This window comes from Sciurus vulgaris (assembly GCF_902686455.1).
Source record: "Sciurus vulgaris genome assembly, chromosome: 13".
NCBI lineage: Eukaryota > Metazoa > Chordata > Mammalia > Rodentia > Sciuridae > Sciurus > Sciurus vulgaris.
The window spans coordinates 14,486,245-14,512,195 of record NC_136474.1 but is presented as its reverse complement, the minus strand read 5'-3'; the positions used below and the strand labels follow the sequence as shown (position 1 = coordinate 14,512,195).

General features: G+C 47.4%; 1 protein-coding gene across 4 annotated transcripts in view; it reads left to right on the top strand.

Annotated features, from left to right (window-relative positions):
• Nucleotides 1–24,759, top strand: part of SPIRE1 (spire type actin nucleation factor 1) — a 145,916-nt gene extending 121,157 nt beyond the window's left edge. For 2 of the 4 annotated variants that reach the window (XM_079108850.1, XM_079108851.1), the window contains 9 exons: nt 3,129–3,301; nt 11,438–11,528; nt 12,197–12,339; nt 14,652–14,825; nt 18,571–18,708; nt 19,213–19,283; nt 19,839–19,866; nt 19,958–20,094; nt 21,628–24,759. In XM_079108850.1, the coding sequence (XP_078964976.1) occupies nt 3,129–3,301; nt 11,438–11,528; nt 12,197–12,339; nt 14,652–14,825; nt 18,571–18,708; nt 19,213–19,283; nt 19,839–19,866; nt 19,958–20,094; nt 21,628–21,886 (1,214 nt within the window). In that variant the 3' untranslated portion in view covers nt 21,887–24,759. The remainder of the gene's footprint in view (nt 1–3,128; nt 3,302–11,437; nt 11,529–12,196; nt 12,340–14,651; nt 14,826–18,570; nt 18,709–19,212; nt 19,284–19,838; nt 19,867–19,957; nt 20,095–21,627) is intronic. The other 2 variants (XM_079108852.1, XM_079108853.1) reach the window with 1 other exon arrangement.
• Nucleotides 24,760–25,951: the final 1,192 nt, after the last annotated feature.

Below are 25,951 nucleotides of genomic sequence, written 5' to 3'. Positions count from 1 at the left end.
CTGCTTTTAAGTTTTCTGTTTATTTTTTTGTAGGTCTCAGGCATGACTAAAATTTTACGATCTTTTTGTCTGACCACTGAAGAGCTTTTTCTATTTTCTTTATCCATTTGGCGATTTTTATTTTATCAACCATTTGCAGAGTAACCCTGTAAACAATATAGCCTGGAAAAGGATCTCAGGAAAGTTTGGGAACTTAGGTATGACTCCTGCTCTCCGGAAGTCGGCGGTCTCTTCCTAACGTCTGCCTGAGTTGTCTCCGTGGCTGGACCGCCGGGAGTGAGCACGGCACTGGGCTGGGAGCTGTTGACGACGCTGGCTCAGGCACCCATGCGTGGCGCGCCCCTCTCACAGGCTCTCGGGGTTCTGTGCTGGGGAGAAAATTCTTGTTACTTAATACTCTCCGTGTGAAAGGGCAGCAAAGAGTTTTGCTTTGCTTCTTATCATCTGCTGTGATTTATTTTGTGCCTTAATGTACTTTGTGATTTCTAGCTGCTTCATTCTTGATGTTTTGTGCTACTTTTATGTTTTCCATTGTTGTGTTTTTGACTATTAATTGAAATGTCTCCAATTACAAATGGGAAAGATTAGTCTATTCCTCTAATTGTTTAACGATGGTGGGTGTTTGCTGAGTTGAAGAGTGAGCAGACTAAGGAGTACACATTTGAAGCTGTAGTCTAGATAATGGCTTTGAACTTAAGTGTAGAATAATAAGATAGTACATTCTAGCGCCTAAGGATATCTCAGATATCATTTCTTAGTGCAATTTCTAGCAAACCAATCAGCATCAATTGAGGTAAGTGTAACTTATTTTTCCTGTGCATATATTAAATGTATGACCTGCATTCTAGTTCTATTTCCTCAAATTCAATAAGGCAGCACACACACTGTTATATAAAATATTGAATATCATAAGTATCCATTCTAGATTCTGAGCCTAACATAGGTGTTTCTAAAGCTATGTCTAAGTATCTCACATCTTTAATATAACTGTCACCATTTTTTTCCTCAAGAAGTACTCTTACCTAGAAGAAATACACAGTTTAACCAAATACCAGCAGGCGTTTACGTCAGGAATTCCAGGCAGTGAGCTGAAGTGACTGCTGTCACAGCACAGTGTTCAGGTAGTCAGAAAGCTGTGGCAGCTTCTCAAAGCCCCGCACTGGAAACGAATGCACTCAGGGCAGCCACTGTCCCTGAACCTCCCTTGCATGCCACCAGTACTGTTTAAAAGATTTGAATCTATCCTAAATGACTCTCCAGTGTCCTAACAATATCATCCATAAAATCTGGATCTGATGTAGGAGTTATATTTTTTACAGGGTATTAGTAAGCATGTGCCCCAGAGCTGCCTCCGCACCCCGAGTGCTGCCCGTGGTGGGCACAACAGGCAGGAAGTGTGGGCTGGCCTGGGAGGCTGGCCGCGTCCTCAGGCTCCCGCCTCTGCTTTGCCACCAGCCCGCTGAGGGCTGCTATGGGAATGTGGGTAGCTGAGAAAGGTGAAAGCAAGAGAAGCATTTGCGCTCTCCTGAGCCAGCGAGCAGGGCTTTGGAGACGTGCGTAGTAAGGATTCTATAGGTTGCTATTCTGTTAGAGTAAAGCTTTTAGAATTTTATTCTTCAAGACCATATTTAAACACTCACTTTTTTTTCTCAAATAGAAATTAGTAATTTAGCCCAGTCATGTCCTCTTTTGCTTTCTGGAAAACTTTTAAAATACTTAAGAGACCTCTTACATCTTCTTATGAAAGATTTATTTAATGGTTTCTACCTTTACATAAACCCTTGCCACCCATTCTGCTTTTTCCTTTCAACACCCCCCCCCCCCCCCACCACCACAGTGACTTACTTGGTGTAGCCATTTAATACCCAGGAAGGCAGTGATAGAATGAGCGGGCGTGCGGCAGGTGTGAAGGGGTGTGCCCTGAAGTGGTAAGAGCTGGCGCTCTGCCTTCTCCATGCCCCCGCCTTCTCCCCTTCCCTCTTCCTTTCATGCTCCCGTCCTTGTTTTCTAGCTCATTCAAACCCTTCTTCGGGTTCTGGAGGACATGTTCTCTGGCTCAGAGATCGTGACAATCACGTGATTGTCACGTGAGGACAATCACGTGACAGCTGCCTGTCCTTTGCAGGAAGAACAGTGTGAGGGCTCTCTTGATGATGAGCGGGAAGGCACAGGAGGAGCACTCTGGCACACTGTTTCCTGGAACTTGGCCTCTTACACTCCAGACACAGGCCTGTCATTTGTTGAGGAGAAACCGACGGCACTGCCCCTCCTCACTCTCACATACTCTCATTCTGTAGGTAGCACTGCTTCAGGCCAGGCCTCAGTTTTCACTCCAGGATTCCAGGCCAGTGTGCCCCAGGGCACGGCTTGGCACCAGAACTAACAAGGACTGGCCATCGGCTCTGGCCCGCCTCACTCGCTCTCGGCTGCTGGCACTGCTGGTGCCTGCCTTGCCGGGCATGGTGTCTGTGAGCAGTCATTATTGTTCTGCCCTCTCTCGGGCTCCCCTCTCTCCTTGTCCTCGTGTTACAAAGGAAGGAGCAGCTTGGGCAGCTTGCTCAGAATCAGAGGCTCTGTTGGAGAGCCGCCTGCTTTTCCTCGTGTGTTATGTTAATTTCCTGTCCACATTTGAGGCCTTAATAATTTAAATATGACGTGTCAGAGGGAACATATCCCAGATTCTCTGGCATACTGATTTTGGGTGTGTGAATTCTTGGTGTATTGATTTTGAAGCCAGGACACTTTCAGAACTTGAAGCTCTGCCTGTAAGCATCCTTCCATGTCCCCACCTCTGCAGTTCTTCCATGTGCCCACCTTTGCTTCCATAGAGGTGGGAAAGCCAGAGTCTCAGAGCCTCAGTTTCATCTGGAAAACAAAAAGTCAGAGTCTGTAGGATTTCTACCAGATCTGAATTCTGAACTACAGATGTGAACATGTGAGATTTCCTTTAGTCAAGTCTTGACAGTTAAAATGTAAAAAGAGTGGTTCATGTGCAGAGGTGAGGCACCACTGTGCCAAGCCTGTGGCGCCTGTGTGAGCAGGAAGTGCTTGTCGCCAGGTGCCAGCTTCCAGCACCACTTACCTTTTGAGGCTTAAACACAACTGAGCTGCTGCCTTTCTTTCACCAGATGTGACTACCCCAGAATCTCCAAAGAACATCGGGGAGCCTTCTATGCTGAATGGAGGCCTGGCATCACAGACAGAAGAAAGCGGAACCCGCGCCGCCCAGCAGGTACCTGTGCAACGGAAGAAGCTCCTCAAGGCCCCCACGCTGGCCGAGCTCGACAGCTCTGACTCCGAGGTGAGGCCCGCCCGGGCACCGCTCTCTGGGCCCGTCTAGGTCACCGTGGCCTTTAGAGGTTGCTTCATCTCCTTCTGCGTTCCAACCATTGAAGAGGATTCCAGTCAACTTGGGTAGCAGAAAGTAAACAGCAGGTGCCGTACGGTCACTGGTGTAGACCAGTGCAGTGGTGCACTCCTCGGAGTAAAGGTTGAAATTTGGATATACCGCAGTCTTAAATTATATGTAGGGTTAAAATTAGTCAGCCATTTTCAAACTTATATTACCTTCCCCTTTGTTTAGAGAAGAGAAAAATAAAGACCAGAAAAACCTTCTATGTATTCTTCTCCCTCTAAAATATACACGCCGGAACTGCAACTCTTTCTATAATAGTAATGTCAGCAGACAAGTCTCAAAAAGCAAGCATGCAAGCAAACACCCCTCGAGAGCATTCCCTGGGTTTCCTTAGCTTCCCACTCTTCCCAGTGTCCAGCTCCTCCTGGGTGCCATTGTCCTGCTGGGTCCCACTGCCTGTGTAAGTGACAGTGGCTTCTGCCCTGCCTTCCCCTCATCTGGCTTGCCGCACCATCTCTCTCCCCATCTCACACACACACAGGCGAGTGTGTGGCTGCTCCTCTGCTCTCTCCCCAGTTGCTTGCACCAGCCTCCACATTTGCACTTGGATTGTCAGGCTCCGTGGCTGCCCCAGGATCCCCTAGCGGAGCATTCTGCTGGGTGGATCTGGTCCGCAGCTTCCAGGGCTCACTCGCTTCTTTTGCCCTGGCCTGTGGCTGACTCCTGCTTGACTCCTCCATCACCTCCTGCCCAGGACAGTGCTCCAGACAGCGGTCCCCAAGACTGGCAGCCTCCAGTCTTTTTTATGGTCCCTTCCAAAAGATACAGTGCGAACATCCCAAGTCCCTCAGGCTGTTTCCCCAGCCACATGCCATCAGAACAGAAGGACGCTGCCAGGGGAAGCATTAGAGCTGAAGGCGAGGCCTCTGACCTTTGTCACTAGCTGCAGAGGTTGTGGCCTTAGGGGTCTGGAAGTCAGCACACCCTCCCTTCCTCTTCGCTTTAAGATGATTGATGTTTCTAAGTGTATGGAAGGACTAGTCAAAGGGATTATATGTTCCTTTTTTGAAAATAATTTAAAAACTTAAATTTAGAGCATTCAAATTTTAGCATTAAGAAAACATAAACAGAAGGCCTCATATTTAATCAACTATATTTCATATTTGGACTTTGTAGTAATCAAAGTTTCATTAAAGTGCCTGTGCTCATCTTAAAGTATCCTCCAGCGTTAGCTAGCTCTGGTGATCTATTACCTGGTTGAAGCTGACTTGGAAGGCCACCTGCTGTAAAGTCAGATGATCAGCTGACAGTCATCCAAATGGATGAAGCACTTGGAAATTCACACCAGCTTTCCTTCCAGTGTGGACTAGTGAAGGTGGTTCTCCACATGGAACCTGCTCAGGCTCCCACCTCTCAGAGCCTGGGAGAGACTTCAGCTTTTTGGTTGTGTACCCTGCACCCAACGAGTGCAGTAGATCCCTGTACCCTCTACCCCACGAGGGCAGTAGATCCCTGTGCCCTCCACTCCGTGAAGGGAGTTGATCCCCGCACCCTCCACTTGACAAGAAGCATATATCCCCACATCCTACACCTGGTGAGAGGCGTAGATCCCACCCAGTGCCTTTCACTCAGTCTGGGGTGTGGATCCTGTGCCCTCTGCTGGACAGGATAGTACATCTCCATGCCCTCTGCCCCATGAGGGAAGTAGGTCCCTGTGTACTTCACCCATGAGGGAAGTAGATCCCCATGTCCTCCAACTGGTGGAGGAGTAGAATCAGGTATCCTGCACCTGATCAGGGGAGTTAATCCCTGTACCCTCCCTCTGATGAGTTCCCATTCTAGAACATTTCAGTTCAACCCCAGAAGTACGTAACTGAAGAAGGCATTGAAGAATCCTGCCTTTCGTAACCTGTGGCTGGTATTCTTCTGCCCCTTTTGTGATTTCTGATGACAGGGCATTCCTAAACCAAGATTGACCTGTATTCATATTTGCTCTCATGTGAAAATGGCCACAAATATGAAGACAAGGTGTGTCTCATGCCACATCACAGATTGCCTTTGTCTGCATTCTTGAGTATTTTGTTTTGTTTTGTTTTCTGCTTCTTAGCATATTCTTTACCTCTTCTTCTATTTGGCCTTTTCACCAACTTGTTTTTCCCACTTTTTTCTGCTCAAATATTTATTGACTGACTTCAGTAAGTATGAAGGTGGAGGCAGAAACACCATAGCCTTTGCCTTCCAGGTGTTTGTCATTTAAATAGGAAATGAAAACTTGCAGCCAGGAATCCTTTCAGCCTTTCTAAGCACAGTGTCTGCGAGCACTGTAGGCTGTGTGACCAAATGCACAGGAGTCTGGTGACCTCAGAGGGTAGAAGGCTGGAGCAGCCTCAGGCAGGTGATGGGACGTGGGTGTTAGAGGTAGATGAATGTGGTAGACAGACCTTCTCTTCTGCAGTGCAGATATGCCACGGCATGCTCGTGCTGACCGTGCTCCAGGACAGGAGACTGTTCAGCCTCTGCTGTACCTCTGGCATGCGGTGGCTCTGCTGACTTACCTAGTGAATTCCTGGCCAAGGTGGCACCAGGAACAAAGGCCAGGACAGGACTTAGGGCTGCAGAGGCCAAGAAAAGGGATGTCTCAGAGAAGGGCTGATCTTGGTTTCTTGTTTCCTTTCTCTTAATAACCTTCTTCCCCATTTTCTTCCTTCCCTCCTGATTTAAGGAGAGGCTTCCAGACCTTTCTTTAAGCACCAAAACTTTTCCTTATAGCAGAGTTACTCAGAAGTACTGTGTCCATTGATTAGAAATGGAGGTGGAGGTCATAACCTTTCCCACTTTTGCCGCCCATCTTCCTAGCCTCGCTGAGGGCCTCGTGGGGCACCATGAAGTTCATCTTCACTTCTAAGTGCACCAGAAGTGACAGAGCATGACCAACACTGAACTTCTGCCCCCTGCCCCCCATGGGTCTGTTTGCCACCCCATGTCCTGCAGTCCCGGAGATGGCTGGAGGAGAAGCAGCTGAGCACCTTGTCTATCCCAATGCAGGACCTGAATGTAAATGCCCCTTCTCGGCCAACCCCAGTAGAGAGCTGTTGTCTTGCTCTCTTAAGGCCATCAGGACACCTCACTTACGTCCTTCTGCCTGAATACTTTATGTTCTTTTGAGAGACATTTTCTCCCTCTCAGGATATCACCTGGAGAGAACTTTTCAGTTGATGACATCGACCACCAGCAGTTTCCTCATTGCTGATTTTGAGGTTAACTTGTGTCTATATGCTCACAGAGAGCAGTTTACTGTTTAGGTAATCCTTATTTTGTCCTGAATTTCCTTTTAATCAGCTACTACATTATTATAGATCAAATGCTCTTATTAAAAGAATATTAAGTATTTGTATCATCAGTGATGAACTCCACTGTTTTATGCAAAAAGAAAATGGTCCTCTTAATCACTTTAAGAACTGTGAGACACTGACTTGCTTTTCCATTTTCTTTAAGTCCAAAGTTTGTGATTTAATCAAGGAAAATCAAATTTTTTCTTTTCCATTAAGAAATCCATTTGCAGAAGTGCAAGCCAGTGTTTTTCTCAGACTTACCCAGTAGCTTTGCCCATTCAAATTACAGTCACAGTAAGCACTAGCTCAAGTTGGGGTTGGTGTCTTTGGCTCCAAAGCTATCAGACATGGCTTCCTGGTTCTGCCTCCAATGCTGGCCAGCGAGTGCTGAGCCATTGGTGGGGCCTTGGGAATTTCTACTGTTGAACTTGTCCATTGGTGGTGGCCAGAAGCCTCACACCTCTTAGGGCTTGGAAGTAGCTTGTCTAACCTGCCATTCTGCCAGAGCTAGAACTAACCTCTGTCTTTTGCTTACCAAAATATCATAAGCATTTTACCATCTGATTAAGTGTCCTTTTTAAACATGATGGTGTTCTGATATCCATATGGTGTGCCATCATTAGCAATTTACCATATTTATTTGCCCAGTCCCCCATTTTAGAACTTTTAGATTGGCACCAATTTACTGCCATTACAAGAAACAATACTATAGTAAACATTCTTATGTTACATTTTTGGATTATTTCAGAATATTTCTAGAACTACATTTAGAAGATAAAAGGATGTACATTTTTATAGCTTATATATTGTCAGTTTCCTTAAAGGAAATTATATCAACTTTTTTTTCAGTTTTAAGAGGTCATATTTCTTTTTTATTAACCTTTCTAGATTGGTACATTATAATTATACATAATAGTGGGAATCAATCCCAGTAGCTCCGGAGTCTGAGGCAGGAGGATCGCAAGTTCAAAGCCAGCCTCAGTGACTTAGTTAGGCCTTAAGTAACTCAGTGATACCCAGTCTCTAAATAGAATACAAAAAAGGGCTTAGTGGTTTTGTGCCCCTGAGTTCAATCCCCAGTACTCCCCTACCCTGCCCCCCAAATAGTGGGACTCATTGTGATATATTTGTACATGTACATAACATAGTGTGGCCAGTTTTAATCCCCAGCACCTCCCCTTCCCCTCTAATGGCCACTTTCTACTGAGCTAACTCTGAGCTAGACTTTAGGTATCAATTAACTCATCTTCAGAAGACCTTAGAAAGTAACCTAATCCTTATTTTAAAAATGGTGGCACTTCCTTGTAATCCCAGGGACCGGAAGGCTGAGACAGGAGGATCGCAATTGAAGTTCACCCTGCTCAACTTAGCGAGACTCTGTGTCAAAACAAAAAGGCCTGGGGTGTAGCCCTGTGGTGGAGCACCCCTGGCTTCAGTCCCTGATTCTGCAAAAAAGGAAGTGATATGTGGTTCCTCTTCATAGCATGTACATATTTCATGTTTTGTTTTTTTTTTATTATTATTATTTTTTAGTAGTACTGGAGATTGAACCCAGGACCTTCTGCTTGTGAGGCAAGCACTCTATCAACTGAGCTATCTCCCCAGTCCCATGTTTTGCTTTAAAAAAAAAAAAAAAAAAAAAAACAACAAACAGAATGCTTGTCTAAGTTCAGAGTGGGATTTGAAACCAGTTTAACTCCAAAGTCCATGTATCCCATGAACTTGCTAGTATTCCAACTAGCAAGTGTGTGAGAATGCCTAAATTTAAAACAAAAACAATGTTTTTTAACTGGAAGAGGTCTAAGAAATTTTTTTCAGCATTGTTACTCTCCCGTGAGAACACAGCCCCTGGTGAAGGTAGCGACTGAGTCACAACAGTCACACTCTGTCTAGTGAACCTGTTTACTCCTACCTCCCTGCCAGGCCTTGCGTCGGTTCCTAGAAATGGAGCTGTGGGGTCCCTGGTTTAGCTCTGATGACCGCTGCTAGCCTATGTTGAAAACTCTTCCAAAGTTTTGATTGTTCTCCAGAGAGAAAGCTAAGCAAAGATGCTCTGGCCTTTTCCAGGAAAAGGAAGATTTCCACTCCTGCGATGTGAGTCAGAGACTCAGGGCAGCACTGGTGCCAGCCTGGGAGCAGAGCGCCTGCGCTGTTCTAAACTAGAGACCTGAGCATCGGCCAGGTTCCTGGGGTCAGACAACTGAAGCCAGTTCAGGAAAGGAGGCCAGGCAGAGGACACGGGTGTTTCTAGAGATGCCAGAGGCTGATCAGAGCCCCTCAGACAGGCAGCAAGTTTGGTTACTCAACAGGAACAGGCTCGAGGGCAACCACAAGCAGGGGTGTGCACAGGTCCACATGCACATCTCCTGCTCGAGAAGTCTAGCCTCAAAGTCCCCTGGGCCCTGGGTGTGGTGGCCCCTGCAACGGGAGCTTATCCTGGAGAAGGTTAGTTGTGAGCAGTCAGAAGACTGGGTGCAGCTTCCCACCAAGGGCATGTGGGGGAGCAGAGGACCATCAGCAACTTCTGGGGAACCATTTAAATGGAAAACAATCCTTTAGGAGGCCCGGGGTGTAGCTCAGTGGTATGGCACTTCCTAGCATACCCAAGGTCCTGGGTTCCATCCTGTACTGCAAGAGGTTAAGAGCTATAACATTTTAATTCACTATATGTCCATGAAGGGGACATCAGATTCTATCCCCAAACCTTGGTTATTTCCTTTTTGCCAAAGGACTTAAAAGTCAGTACATCATGTAGGTTTCTGTGTTGCTCTTTAATCTTGAGTGAATGCATTTTAAATAGAGAATACAGCCTCTGAGTAGCACAGATCCTGCTCTGAACGTGTTTCTTTCTCATTCTTACCCTCTACAAGAGTGAAAGAAAATATACACCATTATTAGGAAAAAATCAGAATGTTACCTTTAAACTTACCTAAACTGAAATATTTATATCCCTATAACCATATCTGCACATTTTCAGTGTTACTTTGAAAAGCAGAATTCAGGAGTAATGCTTACTTTGATTTGTTCTCTGATCTGCATGAGGGGGTGAAGGGAATTCCTCCAGCCTGCTCACTGGTGCATGTAACAACAAATCCCAGCATCATGTGCAACAGTAATGCACCAATAAAAAATGTGGGAAGAAAAGAAAAGGAGCCCCACCCCCCAGCAGAGTCCCCCTCCACAGCTCTTCTCCTTCAATACAGGACAATGTAGGAGGGGCCAGGCCAAAGTGGGAGGCGTTTGCTTAAGAAAGACTTCATTCTGACAGATTTATTTAGGGAGCTTTTTTTTTTTTCTCCTTTCCCTGAGTTTTCTTAAAGAAATAAGGATGGTAATATCTTCAGTAGACAAAGTTTGGTTTTACAATTAGGTTCCACCTGCAAATAAAGAAATGTAGTCCATTTTTCTCTTGACACTAACAGAGGTAACAGCGTGTAAAATTGGACTTCAAAATCCTTGTGAAGTGCCAGGCATGGTGGTGCAGGTCTGTCATCCCAGCTGCTTCAGAAGCTGAGGCTGGAGGCTTGCAGGTTCGAGGCCAGCTCAGCAATTCAGCAATACCCCAAATCAAGATTTACAAACAAACAAACAAACAACAATAGGGCTTGGGATGTAGCTTGGTTCAATTCCCACTACCACAAAAAATAGCTCCTGAGGCAGGCGGGCGGGAGTGAGTGGAGCCAGGGGAGTTTCCAGGGTCTCCATCAGGTAGTGCTGTGCAGGCCCTTGGCAGGGAGGTGCTACCCCTCACTCCTTTTCTCTTTTTCTCAAATGTGCTCTTGGCTTCTGTTCCCTTCTGACCTCTATAAGCTGGAGGTCATTCTTGCTGCTCGCTGGCTGTGTGTTTGAGATGCCCTGGGCTGTTGCACGCATGGACAGGGCCGTGGCCTGTACTGCTTGGCTGCTCTTCCTGGCACGTCCCAAGAATGGGGCCACCACTGCTAACCCTGTTGGTGCCCACTGCCTCCCCTTGTGGCCTTTTCTTCTCCTCTGCTTGGACCAGATTCTTTACCCTGTAACCAGTTGAAACTGATGATTTCAACATGAAGTTTCAGGGGAGGCCCCTTTTTGGTGTCTAGCTAATTAATTCTAAGTCACCTTAGCTGAGAAGGTTCAAGGGAATTCTCACTATCTCACAAAGTCATGGATGAGTAGATTTACCTAATATTCTTACTTCTCTAAAACTATTTAGCAGTATTCCACAGGTTATAGTGGAATTTAGTTGCTTCCTACTTAATACATATTTTCTGTCACAAAGTGGAGAGAAAATATTTCATAAATAAATACTGTACCTTATTTTGGTTTGCACTAAAGCCAAATCAGGGTCCCTTCTCACTGGTATCAGGAATTTGGATTTTACTTGGTGCACTGTAGACATTTTTCTAGACTTAAGACATTTCTGTAAATGTTTACTTCCATCCATGCATTCGACAAATGTTTCCTCGTCACCCCTCAGTGACAGGTGTGGTCCTAAGCATGCACCAATGAGCGGATTCCACTGCGCAGGAGAGGTACCATGCCCTCTCACAGGCGATAGCCCTGAGACACTGCCCTGTGTCCCATCACTCCAGTGGGACAGATCCAGGACACAAACCCAGAGCCGTCCAGCCTCAGACCCTTCTGGATCGTCTCCACTTGCTTTGGACCTTTGAGTTATAATTTGGCACCTCATGTAAAAGACCCGCTGGGTAGTGACTTGTCACTCGGTAGCCTGGGAGCACTGATGTCGGGACACCTCTCCCTTCCTCAGGAGGAAGTTCTGCACAAGTCATCCAGCAGCAGCAGCGCGTCTCCCTCCTTCCTCGAGGACCCAGCGCTGGAGGCCGTGTGCGTGAGGAAGAGTAAGTACCCTGCAGGAGCCAGTCCCGCCCCACCAGGCACTCCTGACCTAGACCGAGAAGCTCTCCTTCAGGCACGCCCCCGAAACACCTCGAGGCGGAAAGGACAGGGCACAGTGCTAGCATTAAGCCTGGTCTTTTGTTTACGATTTGAGTAGGATTTAAACCTAAGAACAAAATATCTGAATGAACATATAGAAAGAAAGTTTTTCTTATTTTATCTTTATAAGGGAGAAAGTAAAAAAAAAAAAAAAAAAAAAAAGAGGATACACTTGAGAATTTTGGTTTGGTGTGATTTGGGAGCTTTTTTGGCTATACAGAATACATATTTTTGCATGTTTTAAAAATAATGCCTGAGACTTGAGTTGTAAAATTTCATCCGAGATGGTGCCTATACCATATTTGTGTGTGAACTTTAATGAGCGTTGAGAACGGGATGTTTCTCCTTTTCCTTTCTACTGCTGCCACCAGTCTACCTTGCCGACTCTGCTGTGACGTTCCCTCAGGGTTTCCCTTTAGCTTGGCCATCCCGGTCTTAAACTCTCTCTCCAGTGAAATCCAAGCTTCATCTTGGAATGTGGTCTTGTCACAAATGACAAAGGGCTTTCTGTTGGAAAAGTCAAACTCAGATTCTCATTTGTAAGACTTCATTTTTGCGGTTCAATCTTCAGAGCCTCCGAAGTTCTTGCCCATATCATCAACACCCCAGCCAGAGAGGCGGCAGCCGCCGCAGCGTCGGCACTCCATCGAGAAGGAGACCCCCACCAATGTGAGGCAGTTCCTGCCCCCGTCCCGGCAGAGCTCCCGCTCCCTGGTAAGCACTGGGAAGACCCCGGCTCCTCTCAGAATGATAAGGAGAAAAACTTTCTGAAGGCTAAAGTGAACTCCACGTAATTAAGAATATTGATTCATTTAACACTGTTAAGAAATAATCTAAAAATTCATAGCAAACTCTGACCACAGGAGAGGATTGTGTTGGAGCAGAAGTGTCGAGAAGAGAATTTTGACCCGTCGGTCCATTGCACACTACTTTCTACTGTGTTTTCTGTTATTGGGCCAAGGCTGCTCTTTGGACTGCTTAACAGTTTTTGCTATTTTCCAGAGCATTCCAGGTTCGGTGGTTGGTTTTGGTTGTGTTACTGGGGATCGAACCCAGGTTGCTCCACCTCTGAGCTATATCCCTGGGCCTTCTTATTTTTATTTTATTATGTTGCCCATGCTGACCTTGAACTTGAGATTCTCCTGCCTCTGACCCCCAAGTAGCTGGGATTGCAGGAGTGTGCCACTGTGTCTGCCTGATTACCTGGTCTGCATAGTGGATACTCGTTTCTCAGGACATGGGGATAGTAAATAAGTTCCTGAAAGGAAAATTAATTCTTTTTAGTTACACTTGTGGTGGCATGTAAGGCTTCCATTTTTTTACCCACAACCTAATATCTAATGTTTTTCCAAATTCTTATGAATAAAATTCACCAGACTATCCTTAAGGCTGGGATGGAGGTCAGAGTTTGCAATGAAGCAGCAATAGATGTCCATCTGGGTTGGGGACAGTGTGGTCATTGTGAACACAGGGAGTTTGAACAGAGCTGAGAGCACTGACATTGGATCAGGCTTCTCTATTTTCAAATAATGCAATGAAAGTATGAATGATCTTATGGCTGTTCCTCCTGGGGCTCCCCTAGCCTGTAAAGAGTCACTGAAACGCTTTGGGATCAAATGTAGCCTTGCAGTGGCTTCTCAACAGAGAAACAGAACTCTGACCAGGCAATTCAGACTTTAAATCCAGACTTTTGCCAAGTGCAGGGGTGTAATCCCAGTGGCTTTGAGGCTGAGGCAGGAGAATGGCAAGTTCAAGGCCACCCTCAGCAACTTAGCAAGACCCTGTCTCAAAATTTAAAAAAAAAAAAAAAAAGATGGAATGGGAATGTGCCTCAGTGGTCCCTGCGTTCAACCCTGGTACCAAAAAATAAATAAAATAAAACCCAGACTTACACTAACGCAAACGTTGTTGCTTTACCAAAATATGCATTTATTGTTACAACTTAATTATGTAAGCAGGACCTCTCCCTGACGTTTGGCAGGTCTAATAATTAGGAGATTCGCTCTTTTCCCAGCTTTCCCTGGAAGCCAGTCTGTCACTCACCCATACCTGGTCTTCGTGGTCATATAGCATCCTCACTGAGGTTAGACTCAAACTAAAGGAACTCCAGATCAACTTCAGAGTGGTTCCACCTAATACAAAGGGCTCCCATGGGCTTGGTGCTGCTGTGAGCAGTTCCCCTGTGGGGAGGAAGGAGAGCCAGACAGACCGCATTTGCAGGCCCTGAGAAGGTCCAGGGACAGGCAGCAGGAGAGCAGCTCTGCTGGCACAGAGGGGGACAGGGAGGGCGCTGCAGCCTGGGGTGCCCCCCGCCCCACCGTGGGCCACCAGCTACCGCAGAGGAAATTCAGTTCCACACAAAAACTTTCCACTAGCCGCTTATCTTGGGAAATCCACAAAATCACACTTTTGTAGCAATGCCCTCTAGCACAATGGGGACTGTTTTATGAAGTGTGGTCATTAGGTTAAATTTGTGCCTGCATTTTAGAAAACAAGGAATAATTTTGTGTTTGTGACCCCTCGACCAGAAGTGGCAGGAATGCTTTGGTATTGATTGTTTTTATTTTATTGTGTCTTCTGCCCCTTCCATAGGACGTTTATATGACATTTTTTTCCATCATTTGGTCCGGTGCCCGGGTGGTTGTCCATCCAGGTGAAAGGAGAGCGTCTTTCAGGACCTTCTGGGCGGTGGCTGCTGTGCTGTCCCCCCAGTGTGTTCTTGGCACGGGAAGCAGCGGCCGGTCCTGGCAAGCCCAGGGAGACTCGTGTCGCAGGACCAGCACGTTAGGAAAACTCTCAGTTCGGCGGTGCTGTGGGGGCTGCGCCCCTGCTGAGGTCCCTCTGCCTGGCCTCTGGGTTGGTTCCTGGGCTGACTGAGCAGGGGCCTCAGCTGGCCCCTCACCCCCTCCTCACGTGCTTCTTGTTTTGGTCTGGTTTTCTTTCATGATCTTAATTGCTGTTTTTTAGGTTCGGCGTCCTCTTCTGCTTTTCTTCCCCTGCCATGTTCTTCTCCCTCTGTTGTTCAGGTTCCTAGGATGACCAGTGTGTGGCCCCGGACGCCTTTCCGACCACTTTTCTCTGCCATACACACCGCTTCCCTGCTCAGCTCTCATCCTCTGGAAGCGGCCGTGTTTGGGGTCGCAGGGGCTATGTGTTTTCTGTGCGCCAGAGCTTTTACCAGCAGGTGGACCTCCGCAAAGGTTGGCCTCTTTCTGCCGGGCTGGGAACTTCTGTCTGACGCGGTGCCTCAGCTCCTGCCCTCTGCAAGAATTAACAGCCCGGGCACTTTGCTTCAGGTCGTTGATTCCGATCTCGTGTAGGCTGCGCAGGTCGTGCCAGGGTCTCTCTCGAGAGGGGAACAGTGAAAAGGACAACAAACTCAAAATGCAGCATCACCTCAGAGAGCCCCGTGGGAGATTTCCTCCTGGAGCCAGTCACCGGCCGGCGGGTGGGGTAGCCTCCCATCTCCCGTGCTGAGGCTGAGGGCGGAGGTCCGGCCCCCATTTCCCTAGGCCTGCTCCCCAGCCAGAGTTTGCTCCAGCCCTTAGCTGGCTGGCTGGCAGAGCAGCCTCCCACCCAGGCAGCACTCCAGCGCCACCCCTGGAGGTGGGTGCAGCCTCTTCCGGCACCTCCTGGCCAGTGCTGGTCATCAACTGCATTGTGGTGGACTGGGCGCTGCCCGGAGGCCAGCACCTGTCAAAGTGCACTGTGATGGACGGGTGCTGCGTGGCTGTAGAGAGGCTTACTTTTCTGTATTGATGTGGTTATTTAAAATGTTTTAAATCTGCATTTCATTGCATTTTTTGGAGATTTTTTCCTGCAGAATAATATATTTTACTGATATTTTGAGCCTTTGGACCTAAGGACCGCAGGGAAGCCTCTTCTGCCCCCTGGTGGGGCAGGTGCCACTGAACCCCCAGGTCCAGGCTCCTCAAGGCTCTCCTGGGGATGACCCAGCAGCTGCTTCCTTCCCCTTTTTCTTAATACTCATCTTGGAAGAGAGAGGAGAGCCCAGATGTGAATGAGCCACACACATTCCTCTCTCTTACTTTCCACAAGACCTCTCCTCCTGTTTTAGATCTGACTTGGGCACAGAGTGGTTGGGTCCAGGCTGGCCTTCAGTACCGGTCACTCCTGCCCATCCGCACTTGACCACCAACATCCCAACAGAGAGACTCTGCCCAAAAACCAGGTAGTGCTTTAGGAGGCGAGAGGAGTCACCCCGACCTTTACGGTGGAATTCTAAAAAAGATTAGTGTAACTAAACTTCAGAGTTGCTATTTGTATTTATTTAAAGTTGCCTTCCTTTGATATTTTAAAAACTTGAGAATAGGTACTAATTTTATATAGTTTTCAGGTATCTATGACTTACGTGTGAAGTTTTTGCTAATCAAGAACATTATATAAAACATCTCTTTGCATTTCTTTGTGGATCAGTAACCAGAGTTTTACACTCTGATCTCTACTGCCTAACTCTGCTCGGTAAAATAGGAAAGAATAGTCAATAAAAGTTCACTGGTCTTCCTGACACGCACACAGGTTACATTCTGAGGCGTGTCTGTCCATGTAGCAGATTGTGGTCGCTATTGGCCTCTCAGGACTACCCTCCTTTCCTAAATTTGGGAGTCACGTTTAAGTGCAGAGAAGCAGGGGACAGGGGTGCTGGCCCCAGCCCTCATGCACAGGCCCACATCTTAGCTATCGGGTGAGCGGAGTGCCCCCTGCAGGAGTGACAAAGCAGTATCCCCGAGGGCAGCTCTCTCTCACCCTTAAACCCTGCTCTTCACATTTTGGAGCAGTAGCTGCGCAGCAAGATCCGTAGAGTTTAATTTGATGTTGGGAATGTCAAATGAATGTTTTTCTCAATTGGGAAAAGACTTCCGGTAGCTATTTATCATTTTATTTCATGTTGCATTAGAGTGTTGTTGTCCTTGGGAAGACTCTAGAGTTAAAACATTAGCATTTTACCTGATATCATTTTACCAAAGGGTAGTCTGCTCAAGATTTTAAAAAACAAGAAAACAAAGAAACACAAGTCTTTGATTCTTACGAAGCTCCGGATTTGCAGATGGTTCAAAGCTTGATGAAGCCCTTTTATGACTTCTGACCAAAGAGAGGGCAGCACAGGCTGTCGAGTGTATGGTGTGTGGTAATAGGACCCCACAAATAAGAGTCGCCGTCCACCCGCCCGAAACGTTCAGCAGCCCAGGTGTGCTGCTGGTACAGCTCATGGAACCGGCGCTGGGGGCTGTCTTCCGGCATGCAGTGATGACGGGCGCCTGGGCTGTGCTAGTGACAGATTTAGGAGTGACTACCTGGCTACTTGTATTTTGCTGCCACTGAGAAAGTTTATCACAGACTCAGCCAGAGCAGACGTCCCCTGCTCATGCTCACCACTGTGAATAGGAATGTGGAGAACTTCCGAAACATGCTGAAGCTGAGAAAAGCCACCACCAGCTGTCGAGCCAGCTCTGCTTGTTTGGTACAGTTTCAGCGCTGACCTTCAAAGGGGTTCACTGTCCCCCTTGGCCCCACTCTCTCTTCTCAGTGCAGAGCGAACCGCAGTGGATAGTGAACACATCCACTTTATCTATCATCTCCGTAAGCCGCTCCCAGAGAAAGAAAACTGTGATTTTTTTTTTTCCTGATAAGTATTTTGGGCATCCTTGAGCAAATGATGTGACTTTTTTGAACAAACCATGTCCTCCAACTACTAACAAGCTCCTTGTCTTAAAAATTCAGTCACAGGCTTTTTTCAAAACATTTTTAAGCAGATTTATTCTTCCTTAAGTTTGCCTGAATAGAGATGGTTTTGTATGGAGTTTAGTAAGAAGCAGTAGTGTTTCAAAGTACTTTTTTTAGTAAATGCTAATGTTGGTCCAGTTTGCAACCTAGATGAGTTTTGTTCTCCTCTGATTGAAAGGCAGAACCAAACGTCAGGGCTCTGTAAACTGACCGCGTTCTGGCACTGCCCTCGCTTGGCTGGCTGGGTTGCAGAGTGCCTGTGAGCGGTGCTGGCGTGTGTGGGAGTGAATCCTGATGTGCTGGCTCGAGGACATTCAGTTTCAGTGTCACTGCACCACAATGGCCCCTTGAAGCCCGGTAGGGCCTCGTGCACCAGACCGTTCTGTCTTTCTCTCAGATCGTCAATCAAGAGCAGGGATGGAGAGTGGAGGGATCGGTTACATCAGCATCTTCGCTGCTGGTTCAGGGAAGCCCTTAGCAGGAGACAGCGGCATAAATACTCATTATGAAAGCCTTCTGAGTTTCTCCACGTCTTCCCAGTGCTGACTGCGCATTCAGCGGTTGTTGGAAAATAATGACCAAAACCCGGAGGCCTGTGGGCAGCCTGGAGAGGCGGCCTTGCGGAGGTCGACTGCTCCCAGTCTCCTGTCCAGGAGAATAGTTTTCAAATGTGCTGATGTAACTGATCACTAAATAATGCTTGTCACTATAAAGTACTAACCACCGTCTTTTGGCTATTCTGGGTACCACAAACCAGTTATAAAAACAGGACCAATGTTGCAGATTTGCTGTTTTATCTGTTAGTATAAAGTGCCCCCAAAACATTAATTATAGGAGAAAATTGACATAAAATTGGCCTAGAAGAACAAAATTTATTTGAAGATTTCAAGTCTAGAAACACAGCTCCGCTGGACGGGATGGTCACTTAAGTCAAAACACCTGAATAAATGTGAGGGGCTTTAATTCATGGAACTTCCCGTGGCTCCAGGGCTTCAGGGAGTTCCATGTCAGTCATCTGTGTCTCAGTGCACTTGGAACCGATGTGGTCCCCAGAGGGAGCCAGTTCTGTCCCAGTGATCATGGGAAACCTCCTTCTTTCCTCTCTGATGCTACTAACCAGGTGTCTGATCTGAAGGGGAATGTTGCAGTTCCAGGACAGGCGGTGGGAAGCTCTTGCTCACTTGGCGTCTTGAATTTCAGGAGGAATTCTGCTACCCAGTGGAATGCCTCGCTCTGACTGTGGAGGAGGTGATGCATATCCGCCAGGTGCTGGTGAAGGCTGAGCTGGAGAAGTACCAGCAGTACAAGGACATCTACACCGCCCTGAAGAAAGGAAAGGTAGAGCTGCTTGCAGGCGCCCGGCTGGAGGGTAGGAGAAGGCATCCCAGGCGTGGCTCCTAGCCTGGCAGGCTTGTCTGCTGGCTGCACGGCTCAGGGTGTGGAGGGCAGTAGGCGGTTCAGGAGGCAAGATCTGTGCTCCTGTGATGGCCCTGCTCTGCCTCTCCTGCAGAAAGTCAAAATCTGGAGGTTTAAAGACCACCATTAAGATGGTGGCCCACCTTCATGACTGTAGTAGTCACTAGACTTCAAAAGGTTCTGTACAGAAAATATGTCTGAGAAGTGTGTGTGGGGGGAGGGGTTTCAGGACCCTCCTTCAGCCTGTGTCTGCCAGGGTGAGGTGCTGCATGCTGGGCTGCCTCAGCCTGGAGGCAGGGCCATGAAGGGCAGAGCAGGCCTGCAGGCTGTTTGGGCCCCTCCTGTCCAGCCTGAAGTGCACCCACTGTGGGCAGCCGGCAGCTTTTGGCTCTGTTTCTTTTCTCTTCCCAACTCTGTGTTTTTTAGCTCTGCTTCTGTTGCCGAACCCGAAGGTTTTCCTTCTTCACTTGGTCTTATACCTGCCAGTTCTGTAAGAGGTAAGGTACCTGTAATTGATGGAAGGATAAGATTAGCAGTCATGAAAGAAATACCAGTCACCTCCCTTGTTTCTGCATTCTTGAACCCAGGGATATTAGGAGAAGCCCTCCTGCCCTGTTCCCTTGTGCCCTCTTCCAGGTAGAAATACCCATTTCCCCACAGAGAGTGGGCTAGACAGTGATTTGGTACTGAACTGGGAAAACGTTTGCTCATTATTTCTCTTACATAAGCAAGAGGATTCTAATACTATGTCATGTGGAACAGGAAAACAAAAAATAAAAACCAAACAGGTATGGTTGCCTCGTGACTTGGGGAGACTAATTAAAAAATTCCAAATAGATATCAGTTGATCCTTTTATGAAAGACAAGTAGGAGTTTAGTTTTACAGGTGCCATCTTGGCAATCCCCACTGTATCAGTTTGTTGGGTTCAGTTAGCTGGGCCAGAGGGTGTTTGTAGTTAGCTGCAGAGATTCACAGCATGCGGCCACAGGCTTCTCTAGCTCTGTGGTGTGTCCTTTCTCACATCAACTGATATTTCTGGTTTTGTACACAGGCCCGTGTGCTCACAGTGCTGCAAAAAGGTAAGCTTCACTGGGTGACGTCGGAGCTGAGGCGGCTTGCTGCCCGCCTCCTCGCAGTGCCACTCACACTCAGTTTTATTTGGGGTGACAGATGCGACTGCCCTCCAAGCCATACTCCACTCTGCCCATCTTCTCTCTGGGACCGTCCACATTGCACAGAGGGGACAGTAGTATGAGGTCAGAAAAGCCCCCTGCAAGCCACCAGCGGCCCCTGCGCAGCATCGCCAGGTGAGGAGGAGGCCTGGGGAGGGAGGGTGTGCTCCAGGGACAGGTGTTGGCTTTGGTTTTAAGACCCTTTCACGTGGGTCTCTAGAAGTCCCCAAAGGTAACTTGGGGGGGATAATGGCTAGCTACTAAAGGATGCTCTAATAATGTGGTCTATTTTGTTCCTTCTTTTGAAGTAACTGTTTTTTTTATGTCCTTAAAAAGCCCTCCTTAAAACTAACTCCTGTCAGTGGAATGAAAAACTTGCACGTAACAATCTTATCCTTTCTTACCTGAGTTTTGGGGGGGGGGGGGGGAAGCAAAAACAAAAACCAAATGTGTTCATTCTTGTGCGACAAGTCTGCAGCAGCTCTGGCCGCTTTGCTCCCGTAAGGAAGAAGCGAAGCCCCGTGCGGAGAGCTGGAGTTCAGAAGGCAAAGCTCACGAGGCCCAGCCCTTTGCATTCAGTGCACAGTGCACGGCAGGGTTGGTGCTGGTGCTTGAGAAAGTGGAAGGAAGAAGGCCGGCTCCGCCCTGTCACATGGTGGCAGGCCTCTTGGCAGGAAGATGGCAAGTTCAAGGCCAGCCTGGGCAGCCCAGTGAGACCCTGTCTCAAAATAAAAAATAGAAAACTTAGTGAAACCCTTCTCTAAATCAAATATTTAAAAAGGGCTGGAGAGGTGGCTCAGTGGTTAAGTGCCCCTGGGTTCAATCCCCAGTACGAAAAAAGAAAGAATAAGGAAATGCGCAGAGGGTCCCTCAGATGTGACCAAAACGTTTCTGATGACGTTGGTCTAGTTGACTCCAGCTCTCTGGAATCCAGGTTGCCAGTCACCCAAATGCAGAGGTGACTGGAGGAGGGGAACACATGTAGACAGATACACACATGGCAGGAAAACTGATCAAAAGACAGTTTTTCAGGATGTGTCATAGGATGAAGATAAACGTGCTTCAGTTTCCCATAGTCTGCCTTCCCGTGCACCATTTTCTAATCGGTATAGGTTCCAGACCCCTGGGAAAAGAACTCCTTCTAAATTCTCAGTAGCATGCTGGAGCAACTTGTACCTTATGTCATTTAGCTGTTAAAGTCTGATCTGTATATGGTGATCAGGCAAATACCCAAAATACCCTATTTTCTTTCTTTTCTTTTCTCTCTTTTTTTCCTTTTTGATATCAGGGGATTGAACCCAGGGGCACTTAACCACTGAGCCACCTCTCCAGCCTTTTAAAAATATTTTATGTAGAGACAGGGTTGCAACAAGTTGCTTAGGACCTTGCTGAGTTGCTGAGACTGGCTTTGAACTTGGAATCCTCCTGCCTCAGCCTCCTGAGTTGCTGGGATGACAGGCATGTGCCCAGCTATTTCTGTTGCTTTTTAATGAAACATGTTTCTTTGCTGAAAACTATTTTTTAACCTTGTCTCCAATAAGCAATTCCTCTTGGAATTAAGTCACTCACCCTTTCCATGTTTTGGCAACAAGTCATTTTTTTTACACATTTCTCAGTATTGCAGTAGTGAAATGAGTAAGAATATTGAGTGGTCTTGGCTTCTCCCAGGTTCTCCTCAAAGTCCAAGTCTGTGGACCGATCGGATGAAGAACTGCACTTTCCCAAGGAGTTCATGGAGGACTGGAGCACCATGGAGGTGTGCGTGGACTGCAAGAAGTTCATCTCGGAGATCATCAGCTCCAGCCGGCGTAGCCTGGTGCTGGCCAACAAAAGAGCCCGGTTAAAAAGGAAAACACAGTCCTTCTACGTGTCCTCCCCAGGCCCCTCGGAGTACTGCCCTTCAGAGAGGACTATCAGTGAGATCTGAGTCGCACCTTCCACTGGCCTTTGTGTGCACGAGGATACTGACTCGGCTGCTCCTTTCCGTGGTTTTCTTTAACAGGCTCAAGTTTGTAGTGGACCAGACTCCTGCTGTGTCACGCTGTCCCACAGACTTGTCCCACGCTGTGTTCCATCAGCGTGGTGTGGGACGGGTCAGCCACCTGCTGGTTGGCCTAAGGAAGGACACAAGTCTGGAACTCACTGTGCTTTGTGTGGATGTGGAAGCGGGAAGCTTTGCCAGGTGCAGGTCCTCGCTGCCCCTCAGGTGGTTCCTGGCTGAGGCAGACTCCACCCCCAGACAATTGGTCCCACAGACGCTGGTGTCAGCATGCTCCTGTGCAGCAAGTCACACTGGCAGTCCCCGCGACGGTGCTCCCGTTTGAGGTACCTGTGGTGGCACGCCGGGCTGTCCCTCTCTCACAGCACAACACTGGAAGGGTTTGCTGACACCATCCAGCTGCTTTTTAAATCTCATTGCTCCGAGGTACAAGTTACGTGAGGGACTTTGTGCAGCGCTGTAGTGCGGAGCATCCGAGCCAGCTGGAGCCCACCAGGTGCCCTTCCCTCTGAGTGGCCATGCTGTCCCGGCGCCCTGGGTCAGTGTCTGCCGAGCCCGTGCCAGGCTCCCTTCCCTGTGGTGAATGTATTTCAGTCACTCCTACTTTCATAGTGGGGATCTGAGAATGAAAGCTTGGTGGGCTTCAGGACATAGATGACTAAACTGTCCAAGCAGCCTAGGGTATGTTGGTCAGTCCTGGAACGGCCTGTGACCGCAAGGCCTGGAAAGACAGCTGGGGCCACGCGTTTCCATGACTTTATAGTGCAGCCATCACGGTGAATCAAGCTACAATTTGGTACCTAAGGTCTCAAACTGAAATTTATTTTTTATAAATGAATTTTGAAAGAAAAATATCTAGCTCTTTTAAAATTATATGAAAATTAACCTGCTGACAGGCAAGACTTTTGGATGCTTTTTGCACTGGTTTTCCTTGTAGATGACTTGAGTGTAGGTTGGGGTTTTGCTGAAGGAAGCCCGGAGGGGGGCAGTTCCCAGTTCCTGCGGCCCCTTGCCTGGGCCCGCTTTTATTGTTTTGGTGTGCTTAGAAATGACCAGCCAACCAACTTGGCATTGAGGTTGCTGCACGTGCACAGTGACTTCCTGACGCCTGCAGGGCGTGTTCCTAGTGGCATCACGCAGCACCACCTGACCATGGCATGGCAGTTGCATTTCCAGCCACATCAGAATATAGTAACATTTCCAGATTAAATTAACAGTAATACCTCAAAACTGCTCTGGTAGTAGTTTTTAAAGGATTGACATTTACAATTTAGTAAATGGCTTTAAATTACTGATACTTATGAAATAAACTTTAACAGTTGGCTAAAATAATACATGTTAATAGTTCGTCTATGTTGCATGTGAAAGCGGACCACCAGGAAACACTACTGACTCTTTGTTTCAATCATTTTAAAGTCTCTTTAAAGAGCTTTAGAAATTTCATTGGAGAGGCTTGCTTATACAGTTTTCCGGGAGAATCTCAGCCCTCTAGGCAGTTAGGTGGGCCACCTGCTTTGGTGGCCCTGGATTTGAGCTTCTGAAGCAGCTACCAGGCAGGTCACGGGGAGAGCGAGGAAAGCAGATGCAGTTTGCACGGTATACATATGCACACAGGGCCGTGGCTCGTTCCTGTGCATGTCCAACACCAGATACAGCCCAGGATGGGGACTTCACTCCCATTCACAAAGCAGTTAGCTGGTCAACCCCCTTCCCTCCACCACCTCACACAGGACGGCAGGGCATTGCCAGCTCCCCTTAGCAGGCCATGAGGTATGGATTCTTCAATAGCAGGAACAGCTTGGCCAAGTGCACAGAGGTGAGCTGAGCGGCATGTCCGTGACCAACTCGCAGCGGTCTAAGAAAGGGCACCAGCATGGCTGGAACCAGACACAGCCTGCATTGTCCACACCTCCAAGATGGGTTGTGAGGTAGCCCTGGGATGTGTGCTGCGCACTTCCAACTGCAGCGGGCGAGGTGACTGCTCGGCCCTCACGGGCCCGTGGGGCTCCCTCTCAGCCCTCAGGCAGAGCTCCTGCTCCTTCTAGAATGACCGCCCTGTGCAGCTCCTGCATCCTGGCTTCCACTCCAGGAAGCGTGGGGCCTGCTGGTCTCAGTGGGACTCTGGCTGTCCTGAGTGTGCAGACCTGAACAGTCACCTCCTCCTCCACCTCTGTGTGAGCGCCATGTCCTCCTGTCCCGTCTGCCATGAGGTCATGTTACAGGAAATCATCCCTTCCGTGGCTGGACTTCCCAGAGTATGTAAGAATGCTTGTACATACTGTAATATACGTATTAATATTTAAAAGTCATTCCTTCTGTGGACAGTGGGAATTAACTCTCCCAGGCAAGTAAAAATTAAGCCAGGCAGATGACGTGTGCATTGACTTAACAATCTCACTAGATTTCAAGTCACATCTTTCAAATTCAACCAGAGGTTGTTATGTAAGAGTTTTAAAACTAATCGTATGTTGAAGAGATTATGTGATTAATACATGAACTCGTACCATGAAATTTTTAAGACTTTTATTTTTCTAACTCTATTAATAAATATAGGACTGGATTTTAGGTGTCATACAGGAAATGTGAAAGTTTTAAATTATGTTGCTATTTGCTAAAGCAAAACAGAAAATTTTGTACATGCAAAACTATTGAAGGACCATGAAGAATTGTGTGCTCCTGGCCGCCCACAGGTGTGAAAGGTCCTGCCGGCCTTCAGGGTGACCTGATGGGTGGGTACTCAGTGTTTTCCGTTGAAGTGTTTTAAAATCTATGTAGGGAAAAATAAAATGGCTTTCGTCATACCTCTGTGTTGGGTTCCTGCTGTGAAGGGATGTCTTTGGTGGCTGACTGTTAAATCACTGGGGTCAAGGTACTCTCCGCAGCACCTCACAGGCACTGAGGAAATGCGATCTGCAGGGACCACCCTGGAAAGACAAGGGTAGGTCAGCCACCAGGATGGCAGTGTTATCAAGCAGTGTGACTTTTTTTTTTTTTAAACCTCAGGATATTAAAATAGAGAATATAGCATTTTATTATATGTGGAAACAGACTACAGATAATGTTTCTCTAATAGCTTTCTGGAACAGATGCCAAGAAAACAAAAACAAAACATGTGAACCTTTTCATGTATGTCATTTGATGAGTTTGGGATAAAACTTTTTTTTTTTTTTTCCTGTTTTTGAAATGAGGGCTGTTTCCCAGGCTGACCCTCAATTCCCCAGCTCAAGCAGTCAGTCCTCCTGCCTCCCCCTTCCACATCTTGAGATACCCAACACATACCACCATGCCTGGCTTTGATACATGCACCTAAATAGCACTCCTCAAATAACATCTTCCTAAAAGGTGAATGTAGGGAAACTTGTTGGCCCTCTGCATATTTTCAACAGTATGTGATCATTGAATTTGATATTAACCCATTTTATCAAACCTGTTCCCTAAAGTTGCCTGAATTTGTTTTGGTGCCTGGGATTGAACCCAGGGGAGCTTAATCACTGAGCCACATCCCCAACCCTTTTTGTGTTTTATTTAGATATAGGGTCTCGCCGAGTTGCTTAGGGCCTCCCTAAGTTGCTGAGGCTGGCTTTGAACTCAAGATCCTCCTGCCTCAGCCTCCTGAGTTGCTGGAATTACAGGTGTGCACCACTGCGCCCGGCTGCCTGACATTTTTTAAGGAGCTCTTTTTACTGAGTTTCTCTGTGCTATGCAGTGAAAAAGACCAGCGTGTGTGGCTACCTCATGATCCAAACATTCATGGCCTTCTAAGTCCAAGGCAGAACTCTTGATTCCAGAGATACAGAAAATGGGGATAACATAAATAAATGGTCAGAGGTTTGAGTGAGTCTGTAAATATATATTTTTCTTCCCAGCTCCAATAGAGGAAAAGATTTGTACTTGTAAACTATCAGTACAGTGCCCTTACGAGGACTGCTTTCCCGAAGGGACCTGATTCCACATATTTCAAGGGTATTTAAACACTGGTTCTGGTAGCTCTGC